Raw genomic sequence first — 11,926 nt, 5'->3', positions numbered from 1 at the left:
TTACGATACGATTCGATCGATTTAGTTGATTTTTAAATATCCATTTACATTCCTATAGGTAACGAAAGAAGTACCTTAGTTTATGGATCGTTAACGCGTGACCAATAATGCATCATTTTTCCGTTTAGCCTGAAGAATGATAAATCGGTTTTACATGCCAATATAATAAGTAATAACTGTCATGTAAGACAAATGCCTACTTGCAGAAAAATCATGTACGACAAATGATGAGTATATACAATAAATAAATGCGCAAATTTACTCTAAATCAGAATTGACCTTTTTAACCGAGAGTCAAAAATTGATGTTTGCATCGAAAGTTTGAAAAGCTTGTTTTTTTTTAAAAAAAATATCAACCTTTACTGCAATAATTGTTTTTCAACCAAACAATGAGAATTGTTTTTTCATTTTTACAAGAAACTTAAACCTATTCTTCCTTGGTGTTAGTTTGAAAAATGACTTTTGCTATTAAAAAAAAAAAGGTTTCATGGTAGTACGAGTCTACTGTAGCATGTTTGACCAAGTATTTAAAATTAATTTATTTTAAAAGTACTTTTTGATAGAAGTATTTTTCAAAAAAATACTTTTGAAAATAGCAGTTTGTGTTTTGGAAAAACTATTTGTGAATGGCCAAGGTTTCAAAAGCGCTTTTAGGGAAACACTATTTTTTAGCTTCTGAAAAATAGTTTTTGCTATAGCTCAAAAGCACTTATATAATTTTTTTTTACCTAAAAGTTTCACCAAACACCTAACTCTACGAGATAAGCCCTTAAAAAAACACTTTTGACTTTTCAAAAGTTTGGTCAAACAAATTATAAGATAAAGTGATTGATAACTTAGCAACAATTATCTCTAAAAGTATTGGTCAATTATGAATATCTAATTTTGATTAAAAAAGGACAGCTCAGTGCAATAAACTCCTGCTATGTGTGGGGTCCGAAAAGGGTCGGGCCACAAGGGTCTATTGTACGTAGAGTTGTCTAAGTGGAAGGTATTACCCATATCCGTTCCGCATCGTACTGGTCCAAATTGAGGGTAGGGGCGAGGGATTTGGGTAAAGGTAAGGGTAATGGGAGGGTACCGAAAAAAATACCCTTAGTACCGATCCGATTTGTACCCTTAAGGTACTGGACCGGTACCCTTAAGATTATTTTTTTAAATGTGACCGTTTTTGCACCGTTAGTCAACGGTTTTTTTTTAAAAAAATATTGTCGTTGGCAACAGCCAAAGCCGACTTTTTTTGCCACCCTAACCCTCTAACACTCTCTATCCCCTAATTTATTTTAACCTCTAAGCTTGTTCAAATACACACTTTGGCCCTATTTTAAGACTATAAATACTCCATTTTATTCTTTCAATTTTCACACAAAACTCTCATATCTCTCTAATTCTCTCTCTCTCTCTCTCTATCTCTACTTGCAATTGACATTTTAGCACTCCTATTAATTTTTGCATTTATTTTTGTTATATTTATGTTGTTATTTTAATTATTTATTATTAAAAATAGCTCCTAAACTGGTTTAAAAAAAAGTAATAGATTGGCTAAGGGTAATACTAAAGAGGGGGTCATCATTTTGAAATAAATCCTTAGCAGTTCGGGGTTTACGCGTTACATACAAGAAACATATAATCCTACTTTTCAAGGTTTTCCTAGAACTATTAGAAATAATCTTTGCGATGATGAAGAAAATAAAGACTTGCTGAAATATTGGAAGAGAAGAAACTTTGGCCTTCCAGAAACAATTTAAGAAGGCGATGATACCTATAGTGAAATACTATCTACCGGAGACAGTAGGGACACATAAAAACAAGTGTTATCAATTTCAAGCGAAGATCCAATATAAATTATTGAAAAATTTCGTAAATTATAATTTTATTTTAATAATTATTGAAATCATAGCCTTGAATTTTTTTTTATCCATTAAGTTTGTTTGTATTTAAATATAATTTTAAAAAAAAATTTAATTTAAAATTATCCCTAAATATCGGTACCGCACCGACCGATAGAGGTATTGGTAGGGTACCTATAAAAGTACTCTTACCCCATACCCCTAACCCATACCCCTAAGTTTCTTTAGAAAAGTACCCTTAAGATCCCTTACTCTCTCCCTACTTTTAACCCTTAACTACCCAATACCCTCCCCTTAGACAACCCAAATTGTAAGCAACTTCACCCTAATTAATTCAAAATGTAAATTATCACCTACGTGTCCAAGCAAAAATTAATTTACATTTCTCCCCTCCGTTTTTAAGAAATTAGTAGCAACCCCCAGAATAAATCAACATGCCGTGTATGGACAGAGACAATCTAGTCCGTTAATCCCAAGAAAGAAAAGTATACTCCCATATAAACAAGAAAAGAAATCTAAAATCATTGTATTGTAACTTGCAAGGATTCTGAAACTTAGTCATTAAGGATAAAAAGTCTCAAATTCCCAATTTATCCAAGAATATCCCTAATGCTCTATAAATAGTACTTAGCAATTGAAAGTGATGCAGAAAGATCAAATACTTTCTTCAATTCTATTGCTTTCCTTGTTGATTGCAGCCATCGTAACAATGGCAGATTCACAGCCCTCCATTGAAGCCAAAGTTCATATAGTGTACACTGAGAAACCTGAAGATCTAGAACCTGAGGACTATCATATCAAAACCCTAGCTTCTGTTCTTGGCAGGTTTGAATTATTTTCCAATTCTGTTCATTTTCCTGTTTTGAATTTTAATTTAGAAATATGGGGTTGTGGGTTTGGTTGGATTGATCTTGTTTCTTATAAATTTAGCCATTTTGTTTGTTTTTTAAGTTAACCAATTGAATTTTTCTCACATGTAGTTTGAATTTTGTCCTTGTATTATCTTCAAGATCCAATTTTTTTCTTTGGGTGTGTTTGATGTGTCCTAGTTCCTTTTTTTTTTGGTGAATTCTTTTTCTAGTGTTTTGTTAGAAAATAAGGGACAAAGTTTTACTTATATGCTTGTTTCAACCAACACATGAATAATATTATCCACCTTTAATGCTGAAAAATACCTTAATGCTATTGTCTTACCGCATCCTTCAGCTTGTAGGACTAAGCTAAACACTGAAAGATGGTTAGAGAATTGATTTCATTAGTAAAAGGAAATATTTGCCAAGGATATATTTTCCACCTTAACAACTGCTTATAATGATTGCATACTAGGCATTTTCTTAAGGGAATGGGGACGAGGAGGCAAGTGATTGGCCTATTTCAAAAGTTATAAGAGTAGTCTGATTCTAAAGGATTTTGTTAGATTTTTAAAGTAAAAATTATTATAGCTCTAGAAATGAAAATATTTGATGTAATGTATACTCGAACTTCAAGAACATTTAGTGGTGCGTACCAATTTCGTGTTTGCAAGTTAATTTGGATAATTAGAAACAAGTCAAATTGACTTTTGTGATCTTAATTTGAATAAAGTATGAAACTTCTCGAAATAATATTTCCAATTTTCAACCAATCCCGTATTTGTTGTAATGAAAGAATGATGGGGTTGAAGATCATTTGAGTTTCCTTTGGTGGAGGAAAAAGGGCATTGAAAATGCTAACTATCAATTATCAGTTATATGTAATTATCAGTATTACTGTGTGGTATATGCATAATTTTGGAGTAAAGATCCTGATATTTTGTGTGTGCTTATGGAAATCAAAAAGTGAGGAGGCTGCAAAAGAGGCGTTGATATACAGTTACAAGCATGCAGCAAGTGGATTCTCAGCAAAGCTGACTGCTGAGCAGGTTTCTGAGCTCTCAAGTAAGCTTTTACTCTCTCTCTTTCAACATCATTGATTCCTATTTTGGTATATGGTTGATCTGTATCTCTTTCTTAGATGAGTAATTAGTATGGAGATTTATATATGACAGCCATAATGCTTGTATATTGAAGTATTGGCATTCACGTTGAGGGTTGAATATAATATTTTCGTTCTATTGAAGACTTTCACACATTTTTTAACAATAAACATTTCTATCTTTCTTGCTTAATCTCAAATTTTGAACCATCAAAAGATAGAGTAAGCATCGTTGTCTCGACTTTTGTAGAATGGTTTGGGTCTTTCTTTCTTTTTCGTGCTTAGGGAGAGGGGTAGGGGTTGTTCTAGGATAGGTTTAGTGGTTTTATATGGAGCATAATCTTTAGTTCTTGACCAAGATGGTCCACTATTAACAATGGGACTTTAAACTTTACATGAAAAAGTATGAGACGAATCGTTCACTGTTGATATAGGACTTTCAACTTTACCTGAAAAGGATGAGAGAAATGGTTCACTATTGATATGACTTTCAACTTTACCTTAAAAAGGATGTAAGTAATGAGGGCAGATGTACAATTATTGGAACTCTTTTGGAAGGAAATGCCCAGAGACATAGGATTACTTCTCAAATTTTTTATTAGTTCCATTTATCTATATAAAAAAATTCAAGCTCCTAGACATAGAGCGCCCTTACTCTCGGTGGTCCATACCATCTAGTTCATCACAGGGGCAAGTCCGAGGTTCTGGGCTATATTCTGGTGTCATTCTTTGAAGGCTAAATAAATTGCAGTTCACATGGTTCACTGATGTAGCCGGTGCTTGATATTCAGCAACCATGGCTAAAGCTGTTGAATTTATAGTTTTCTTTCTGTTAGGGCCTAAATGCCAGGTCCTACCTGATCACAGTATGCACTGTGGACGTCTTCTCCTAAGTATCTCTATATCACATCGGGAATTACATCCTTGGGGTCCACCAAAATGTCTTGCAATTGACATATAACTCTTGAGGTTTTGGAATTGTTTTCCTGGATGTCTAAAATGACCTGAGTGCCTCATTTTTATATCTTCTTTACTCTTGTTTTTGAAGTCAAGGATAGTACTAACATCAAGACAAATCGGGATCCCTACTATTTGGTAACTGTGTATATTTTGGTTTCTGTTTACTTAAATCTTAATTTTGTAACCCAACAATGCATCAGTTTTTGTATTTTCTCTCCTGAAAAATATGTTCATATGATTTTCAGCATTGTTCTTTTGGGGGCTTTTATGCTCTCAGACTAGCCTAACTAAGATGTGATCTTTTGCAGAGCAACCTGGAGTGCTACAAATTGTTCCAAGCCAAACAGTTCAGTTACACACCGGCCGTGTGTGAAATGCAACTCTTGTGACCTCTTCTCCAACAAGTTTGCATCATGTGTTTAGACTTCTTATCTATGCTTGTTTCTATGGTGTTTTGAGCTAAAAAGTAAATTACTTTGTACCATGTATGGGAAAGAGTATCCCTAATGTAAATGTGCTACTTAATGTCGTAATACTTGTTTTAATTATATGAAAATAAATGGTGCTGCCGTTTTCCTTATGTCTAAATTTTAGATAGATGGAAGTCACGTCGCATGCTTTCTCTGAGTTGAGGTCTCTCGGAAACAACCTCTCTACCTTCACAACGTGGAAGGTAAGGTCTGCGTACACACTACCTTCCCAGACTTCACTTTTGTAGGATTATACTGGGATTGTTGTTGTTGTTGAAAGTCACGTCGCAAGATTAATTAGTAGTTATGTGCCATAAACCGAGAATAAGTTATATGTTTTCCTTATAACAACAACATACTCAGTATAATCTACATAATATGTGTTTTCCTTGTAGGTAAGCGAAAAACTTTCACCTTCACGCTTCTGTATCTGAGTTAAACCTATAGATGGGGAAATCTTTTACTTTGTTTTTCCCCAATCCTTCACATGATGATAGTTCAAAAATTTCCACAGAGGAAAGTAAACAGAATTTTTACAACCATCAATGTTCCGTTGATGTATACCATTTTGATGCTCTAAACAAAATTACTTTTTATCAACTGTATAGCGCGATTCAGTTGACGTCTTCATTTCTAAATTCTAACCGGTATATAAAATGTTCGAATCAACATATATTGAGAATAAGTGGAAAACTACGAATAAAATTACGGATAAATTTTTATCACCTAAAAGATAATCATGGGTATTCTTCACAATAAGTGAGATTGGTCATCCTAAAACAAGAGTTTAAAATACACATTATATAACAATTGTTTTTCTTGTTAGTGGAAATAAGAGAAATTCAAGAAAAATAGTCTTAAAATAGAAAAGAAAAAATATATATAATTGATTGATGTTGGACGTGTCTCCCTTCCATTTTCCAAATCCCACTCAACTTTGTCATTGCTACATCACCAAGTCAACGTACACCCCATTTCCCGCCAGGAAAACCTGACCATAGATCAAGAAAACTGTTAATCCCCCCAAATAACAATCTAACATATGGAAAAGAAAAATAGAAACTGAGAATTTTCCTCAGTATCTCCAAAATCAAGAAACAACAACCATTTTTTTCAAGGTAAAAAAAAACAAAACAGAGAACAAAATTGTTCTAAGAAAACAATGGCACAAGCTGCAGCAAAGAAGAGACCTCCTATAGCTTCATCAGCAAAGCCATCTCCTAATGTCCTCCCTTACCAAACACCAAGATTAAGAGAACATTACACTCTTGGCAAGAAACTAGGCCAAGGCCAATTTGGTACAACTTATCAATGCACAGAAAAGGCAACTAGCCTTCAATATGCATGCAAATCAATCCCAAAAAGGAAACTTTTATGCAGGGAAGATTATGAAGATGTTTGGAGAGAAATTCAAATAATGCATCATTTATCTGAGCACCCTAATGTGGTGAGGATCAAAGGGACATACGAGGACAATCTTTTTGTCCATATTGTTATGGAATTATGTAAAGGAGGTGAGCTTTTTGATAGGATTGTTCAAAAAGGTCATTATAGTGAAAGAAAAGCTGCACATTTGATGAAGACAATTGTTAAGGTTGTTGAGGCTTGTCATTCTCTTGGTGTTATGCATAGAGATCTTAAGCCTGAGAATTTCCTCTTTGATAGTTCTGATGAAGATGCTACCCTTAAGGCTACCGATTTCGGGTTGTCCATTTTCTATAAGCCTGGTTTGTTTCTTTGGATCACTCTTCTTTTACCTTTATTGTCCTTTCTATTATTCATGGTTTTATTGGTAATTTTAATGGTTTTAGTAGATCCAAATGGATTTTGTGTTGTCTTGAATGAATTTGGTTTCTACTAATTGATGGAATTATTATTTGATTACTATCTTTGCGTCGGTTTTCTTAATATTTTGTGTTCGTTTTATTCTCAGATTGCTATTACTACCTATTGTTTGATTGCTTTCTTTGCCTCAATTTTCTTAATATATTGAGTTGTTACTACTTGTCGCTGCTTCTCCTTCTCTTCAGCCGAGGGTCTATCGGAAACAGCCTCTCTGCCTTTCCAGGGTAGGGGTAAGGCTGCATACATCCCACACTCCCTAAATCTCCAACACACTTGTTGGAATATACTGTCTTTTTTTTTCTTTTCTTTTTTTTGTTGTTGTTGTTGATGGAATTATTAGGAGAATTTTTCCATTTTGATTTTTCAGCTTTCATTATAGTCATATCTTTTAGCTAGAAATGGTTTTGGCATTATAGTCCATTTTGATGTTCTTCAACTTTTCTATCACCTTTCTATAGGATGTAACAGAACTCAATTTCAAGGTACTATTTCTGTTCTACATTATTACATCAAATTACCACAAGCTGCCTGTCCTTTCTCTGCAATTCAAGGATTCATATTGAATTTTATCTTTGTCGTGCTTATTTAGTTATTTATACTTTAGTTCCAATGATTTATGGCTAAGTTCAGTCATTCTGTCTTTTAACATGTTAAAATTTATTCAGTTCAACAGCTTTTCTGGAAACTAATAAGCATGTCACCTTTTGCGAGTTCGAAGAGAGAATACAATTTCCATAGACATCAAAATTAGGCATTACAAATCGACCAAAAACACATTATTTCATTTTTCGTTCTCATAACCGTTCAATCTCTACCATGTAAAGTCACATTAACTACTTGATCTTAAAAGTCACTGACTAGTCATTTGACTCTCTATACATTTACTCATTAAAAAGGGCAGCCCGCTGCCCTAAGCTCTTGCTATGCGCGGGGTGTGGGGAAGGGTCGGACCACAAGGATCTATTGTACACAGCCTTACCCTGCATTTCTGCAAGAGGTTGTTTCCACGGCTCGAACCCGTGACCTCCTGGTCACATGGCAACAACTATACATTTACTCATTAAAGAGATAATATCTAGTAATATTAATATGATATTTGACAAATACTGGAATTAACTCTTATCACTGTAGACTATTTGCCTTCTTTCCTCATCTAATCTTGTTTTGCAGGGCATTATATATCTGATGTTGTTGGAAGTCCTTATTATGTTGCTCCTGAAGTGTTGCATAAATATTATGGACCTGAGATAGATGTATGGAGTGCTGGTGTCATCTTATACATCTTATTATCTGGGGTTCCTCCTTTTTGGGCTGGTAAATTTACGACGTTGATGTTTCATATATCTTCTTTTCTTACTAGGAATGACGATCAAGATTAATTACTTAATCTATTTCTTTTCCTTCACTTTCTGGACTTGCAGAGACAGACAATGGTATCTTCAAGCAGATTTTGAAAGGAAAGATAGACTTTGAATCTGAACCTTGGCCTCATATATCTGATAGTGCAAAAGACTTGGTTAAAAAGATGCTCAACAGAGATCCTAAAGCGCGAATAACTGCACATGAGGTCCTATGTAAGTCACACTTGCTTTATTGGTAATATTAACTGAAGTAGTAGCAGATAGTTTCATTATCAATGCTTGTTTTTCTTTTCCTCAAGGTCATCCGTGGCTTGTGAATGATATGGCTGCTCCAGACAAACCTTTGGGATCTGCAGTTTTGACTCGCCTAAAGCAGTTTTATGACATGAACAAACTCAAGAAAATGGCTTTACGAGTATGTACTTCCTTTATATAATAATCTCTTGTTCTTTTGCCGGTTAACACTGTTCAGATACTTGACATACGTAAATTCTTAACTAGGATCAGAAACACAAGTATAACAGTCTGAAATTGATGTTGGAGATATACTAGATCTCTTCACTATATTATAGCAGTATGATAAACCTTCAAAGCATGAAATTTGCTCATTGCCTGTTGTTCGAGTATCAAGTACATATCACCATTGGGGACTAAAAACATAATATTGGGTTGTTGAAAAGTTCTTGGGATATTATGTTTATGCAATGCATATCACTATTTTGTAATTTATTTAACAGTTTTTCTAGAATTTTCCTTCTACAGTTCAGCTGGAAATTTACTTGAGATGAGCTAAGTCTTGGAGCAGGATCACAGTAGACAACTATCATATTACTACTTTTATATTGCATCCTTAGAGAAGGAACCCTAAGGCTAAGATTTTGTACAAGAAACATATCTAGGACCCTATTCCTTTTCTGGGGTCTTTGAAAAATGAATCCAAGTGATTCAGCGCGAAAAATCTGTTATCCAAGAAAAATGGAGAGGGAAGAACAAGGTAAAAGATTTATCGAAAGCTAAATGTTCACATATCACTTAGGATAGTCTTCCAAGAAGTTTTTGTAGGTGTTAAAAGTAAATTTTGGATTCCAATAGGTATTCCTGAGAAATTGGTCTTTGGCAGACCGTTACAAAGATATTTTAAGAAAAACCTTGAGTACCTTCAAGTAGTCAAATATAACTATTTTTTCTCCAATAGATGAAGTGCAAAAATATTGTTAGCCAGCTATATGCGTTGAACCAAAAGTTTCTTACAGTGAATTTTAGCAACTTGTAAAAACTGAAGTCCAGGTTCTTCTTTGAATACCTCAAAATCATATTATTCAGCATGTCAATTATGATGGTTTCCAATGCATTACTCTATGTTACTGAGATCCTTATTTTGTGTCTCAATTTCCCAAATATGCATCTTAGATAGATTTCTGACAATTGAAACACTGTACAAACAGGTCATAGCAGAAAGGCTTTCTGAGGAAGAAATAGGAGGCTTAAAGCAGTTATTCAAAATGATTGACACAGATAACAGCGGGACAATCACATATGAGGAACTGAAAGACGGCTTGAAAAGAGTAGGATCTGACCTTGTGGAGTCTGAAATCAAGGCCTTGATGAACGCGGTACTTTCCATTTTAATTTGTTTCAGAATCTCCAAAGATTTTGTAAAATGTACTTAATTGAGTTATACCATTCAATACCATTTGGTACTAGATTGTGCATCAGATAAAAGCATACGCATTTGCCATTTTGTTACTGTTTCTTGATCCTACCTGATTGTTGGATTAGTTTCCTGACCTTACTTGATACAGTGATTCTAGAGAGCGAGTAGGAAAATTAATCCCACGATTTTAGTCCCTCCAAATAAGTAGCAAAATGACATAGTGCGATATGTTTTTGCAGGCTGACATTGACAACAGTGGCACAATTGACTACGGTGAATTCATTGCCGCGACACTGCATTTGAATAAGATGGAGAGAGAGGAGAATCTGCTTGCTGCATTCTCCTACTTTGACAAAGACGGCAGTGGTTATATTACCACTGATGAGCTTCAACAGGCTTGCATAGATTTTGGCCTGGGTGATGTTAAATTGGATGACATAATTAAAGAGATTGACATAGATAATGTAAGAAGAAAAACTAACTTGTCCAATATAGCTTTTCAGTATTTTATTTATTTACTTTTTTGATCTGATTTCTGAGAACAACCAAGGTAATGTCAATTTCTGTTTTGCAGGATGGACGTATAGATTATGGAGAATTTGCGACAATGATGAAGAAGGGAAATACAGGATTTGCAGCCAGAACTATGAGAGGCAATTTGAATTTTAACTTGGCAGATGCTTTTGGAGCAAATGACTGTGACAAAAATCAATAGAAGGTTTCTACTACTGTTATCTTTTGTTTAGCTAACAACTTGTTCTATCAAAAACCAATCCAACTTGTCGATAAATTTGAAAAAGGAAAGATATATCTCATTCAAAATTTCAGACTGCACTTCTGATATATGCATCTTTTCCTTTAACTCTTTGCCTTAGATATCATGTTAAACATTAAGTTTAGCCTGTTTAGCACTCACCTCTCTGATCCTAGCGTGATTCTTTACCAGACCAAGCTGATAGAAAAACGTTGGACCAATCGAGGATCTAGGGAGATGGTGAGGCTTTCAATCGAACCAGGGAAGAGTCAACTAGCTAGAGCTGCATTTGCCGAGACAATGTTGGACTGCAACCAAGAGAGATTGGTGCATGGTGTTCTATTGTTTGACATGGTAGATAGGTTTAGTTCTATAGTAGCAAAATTATTGTTGTTGCTGCTTTATCTTACTATATAATTGGACGGCTTCTCCTCTATTTCACAAATTTAGACCACTGTTGTCTGTACTTGAGGAGTGTTGTAAAAACCTTCTTTTGTGTCTATATTAATTTGGTGTTACTAGATATTGAATAACACTTGTTTATCATTTTGCCATATGTTAAAACACTAAAATCAGTGTAAATCTTCTTTCCTTTATGTCTTTAGTTCATTTCCAATTGTACAAGCTTGATTTATCATAACAAATGACATCAATTCTTTTTGGTTCCCGAACAATGAGATTTTTTTCTTAAGGTAGGTTCAATTATTTACTTTTTTCTGTTGAAAGTTTGTTTTTATTAAAACTGCATTTTTCATTTTTCTCAATTCTATCATCGGGACCTTTCCCGTTATTCTTGAAGAGGAGCAAAATTAACTGGAAAAGAAAAAAAAGAAAACGGAATACATCAATACAATTAACAAAGGAGAAATATACTCTTAATTAAGAAGGTTAGTGAATAAAAGGGAAAAGGGCCAAAATTGCCCCTCAAGTATTAGAATTGGTACAAAAATATCATCCGTCCACACTATTTGAATAAAAATGCCCCTACCATTATTTTTTTGGCTCAACATTACCCTTATTACTATTAGAAAATTCTGAAAAAAAAGAAAATTTAATTAATATCCACGTGTCACTGTTCC

General features: G+C 34.1%; 2 protein-coding genes across 2 annotated transcripts; both read left to right on the top strand.

Moving 5' to 3' along the window:
* Positions 1–2,081: 2,081 nt before the first annotated feature.
* On the top strand, positions 2,082–5,343 carry LOC104112279 (subtilisin-like protease SBT3.9). The gene is made up of 3 exons (XM_009622151.4): positions 2,082–2,675; positions 3,669–3,766; positions 5,072–5,343. Exons 1-3 carry the CDS (start codon positions 2,494–2,496, stop codon positions 5,134–5,136), a joined length of 345 nt encoding a protein of 114 aa, XP_009620446.1. The 5' UTR covers positions 2,082–2,493; the 3' UTR covers positions 5,137–5,343.
* An 816-nt stretch (positions 5,344–6,159) lies between these two features.
* On the top strand, positions 6,160–11,393 carry LOC104112278 (calcium-dependent protein kinase 11). The gene is made up of 8 exons (XM_009622150.4): positions 6,160–6,960; positions 8,249–8,392; positions 8,500–8,652; positions 8,739–8,854; positions 9,885–10,052; positions 10,333–10,557; positions 10,668–10,811; positions 11,040–11,393. Exons 1-7 carry the CDS (start codon positions 6,396–6,398, stop codon positions 10,806–10,808), a joined length of 1,512 nt encoding a protein of 503 aa, XP_009620445.1. The 5' UTR covers positions 6,160–6,395; the 3' UTR covers positions 10,809–10,811; positions 11,040–11,393.
* The last annotated feature ends 533 nt before the right edge of the window (positions 11,394–11,926 follow it).

This window comes from Nicotiana tomentosiformis, chromosome 6 (genome assembly GCF_000390325.3).
Source record: "Nicotiana tomentosiformis chromosome 6, ASM39032v3, whole genome shotgun sequence".
Lineage (NCBI taxonomy): Eukaryota > Viridiplantae > Streptophyta > Magnoliopsida > Solanales > Solanaceae > Nicotiana > Nicotiana tomentosiformis.
This window is presented reverse-complemented; position numbering and strand designations above follow the sequence as displayed.

Coding starts and splice junctions, on each gene's coding strand:
- LOC104112278 (XM_009622150.4), top strand. CDS start 6,396: ATGGCACAAGCTGCAGCAAAGAAGAGACCTCCTATAGCTTCATCAGCA. Junction 8,393..8,499: donor GGTTCCTCCTTTTTGGGCTG/GTAAATTTACGA, acceptor CTGGACTTGCAG/AGACAGACAATGGTATCTTC. Junction 8,855..9,884: donor TCAAGAAAATGGCTTTACGA/GTATGTACTTCC, acceptor CTGTACAAACAG/GTCATAGCAGAAAGGCTTTC.
- LOC104112279 (XM_009622151.4), top strand. CDS start 2,494: ATGCAGAAAGATCAAATACTTTCTTCAATTCTATTGCTTTCCTTGTTG. Junction 2,676..3,668: donor CTAGCTTCTGTTCTTGGCAG/GTTTGAATTATT, acceptor GAAATCAAAAAG/TGAGGAGGCTGCAAAAGAGG. Junction 3,767..5,071: donor GCAGGTTTCTGAGCTCTCAA/GTAAGCTTTTAC, acceptor GATCTTTTGCAG/AGCAACCTGGAGTGCTACAA.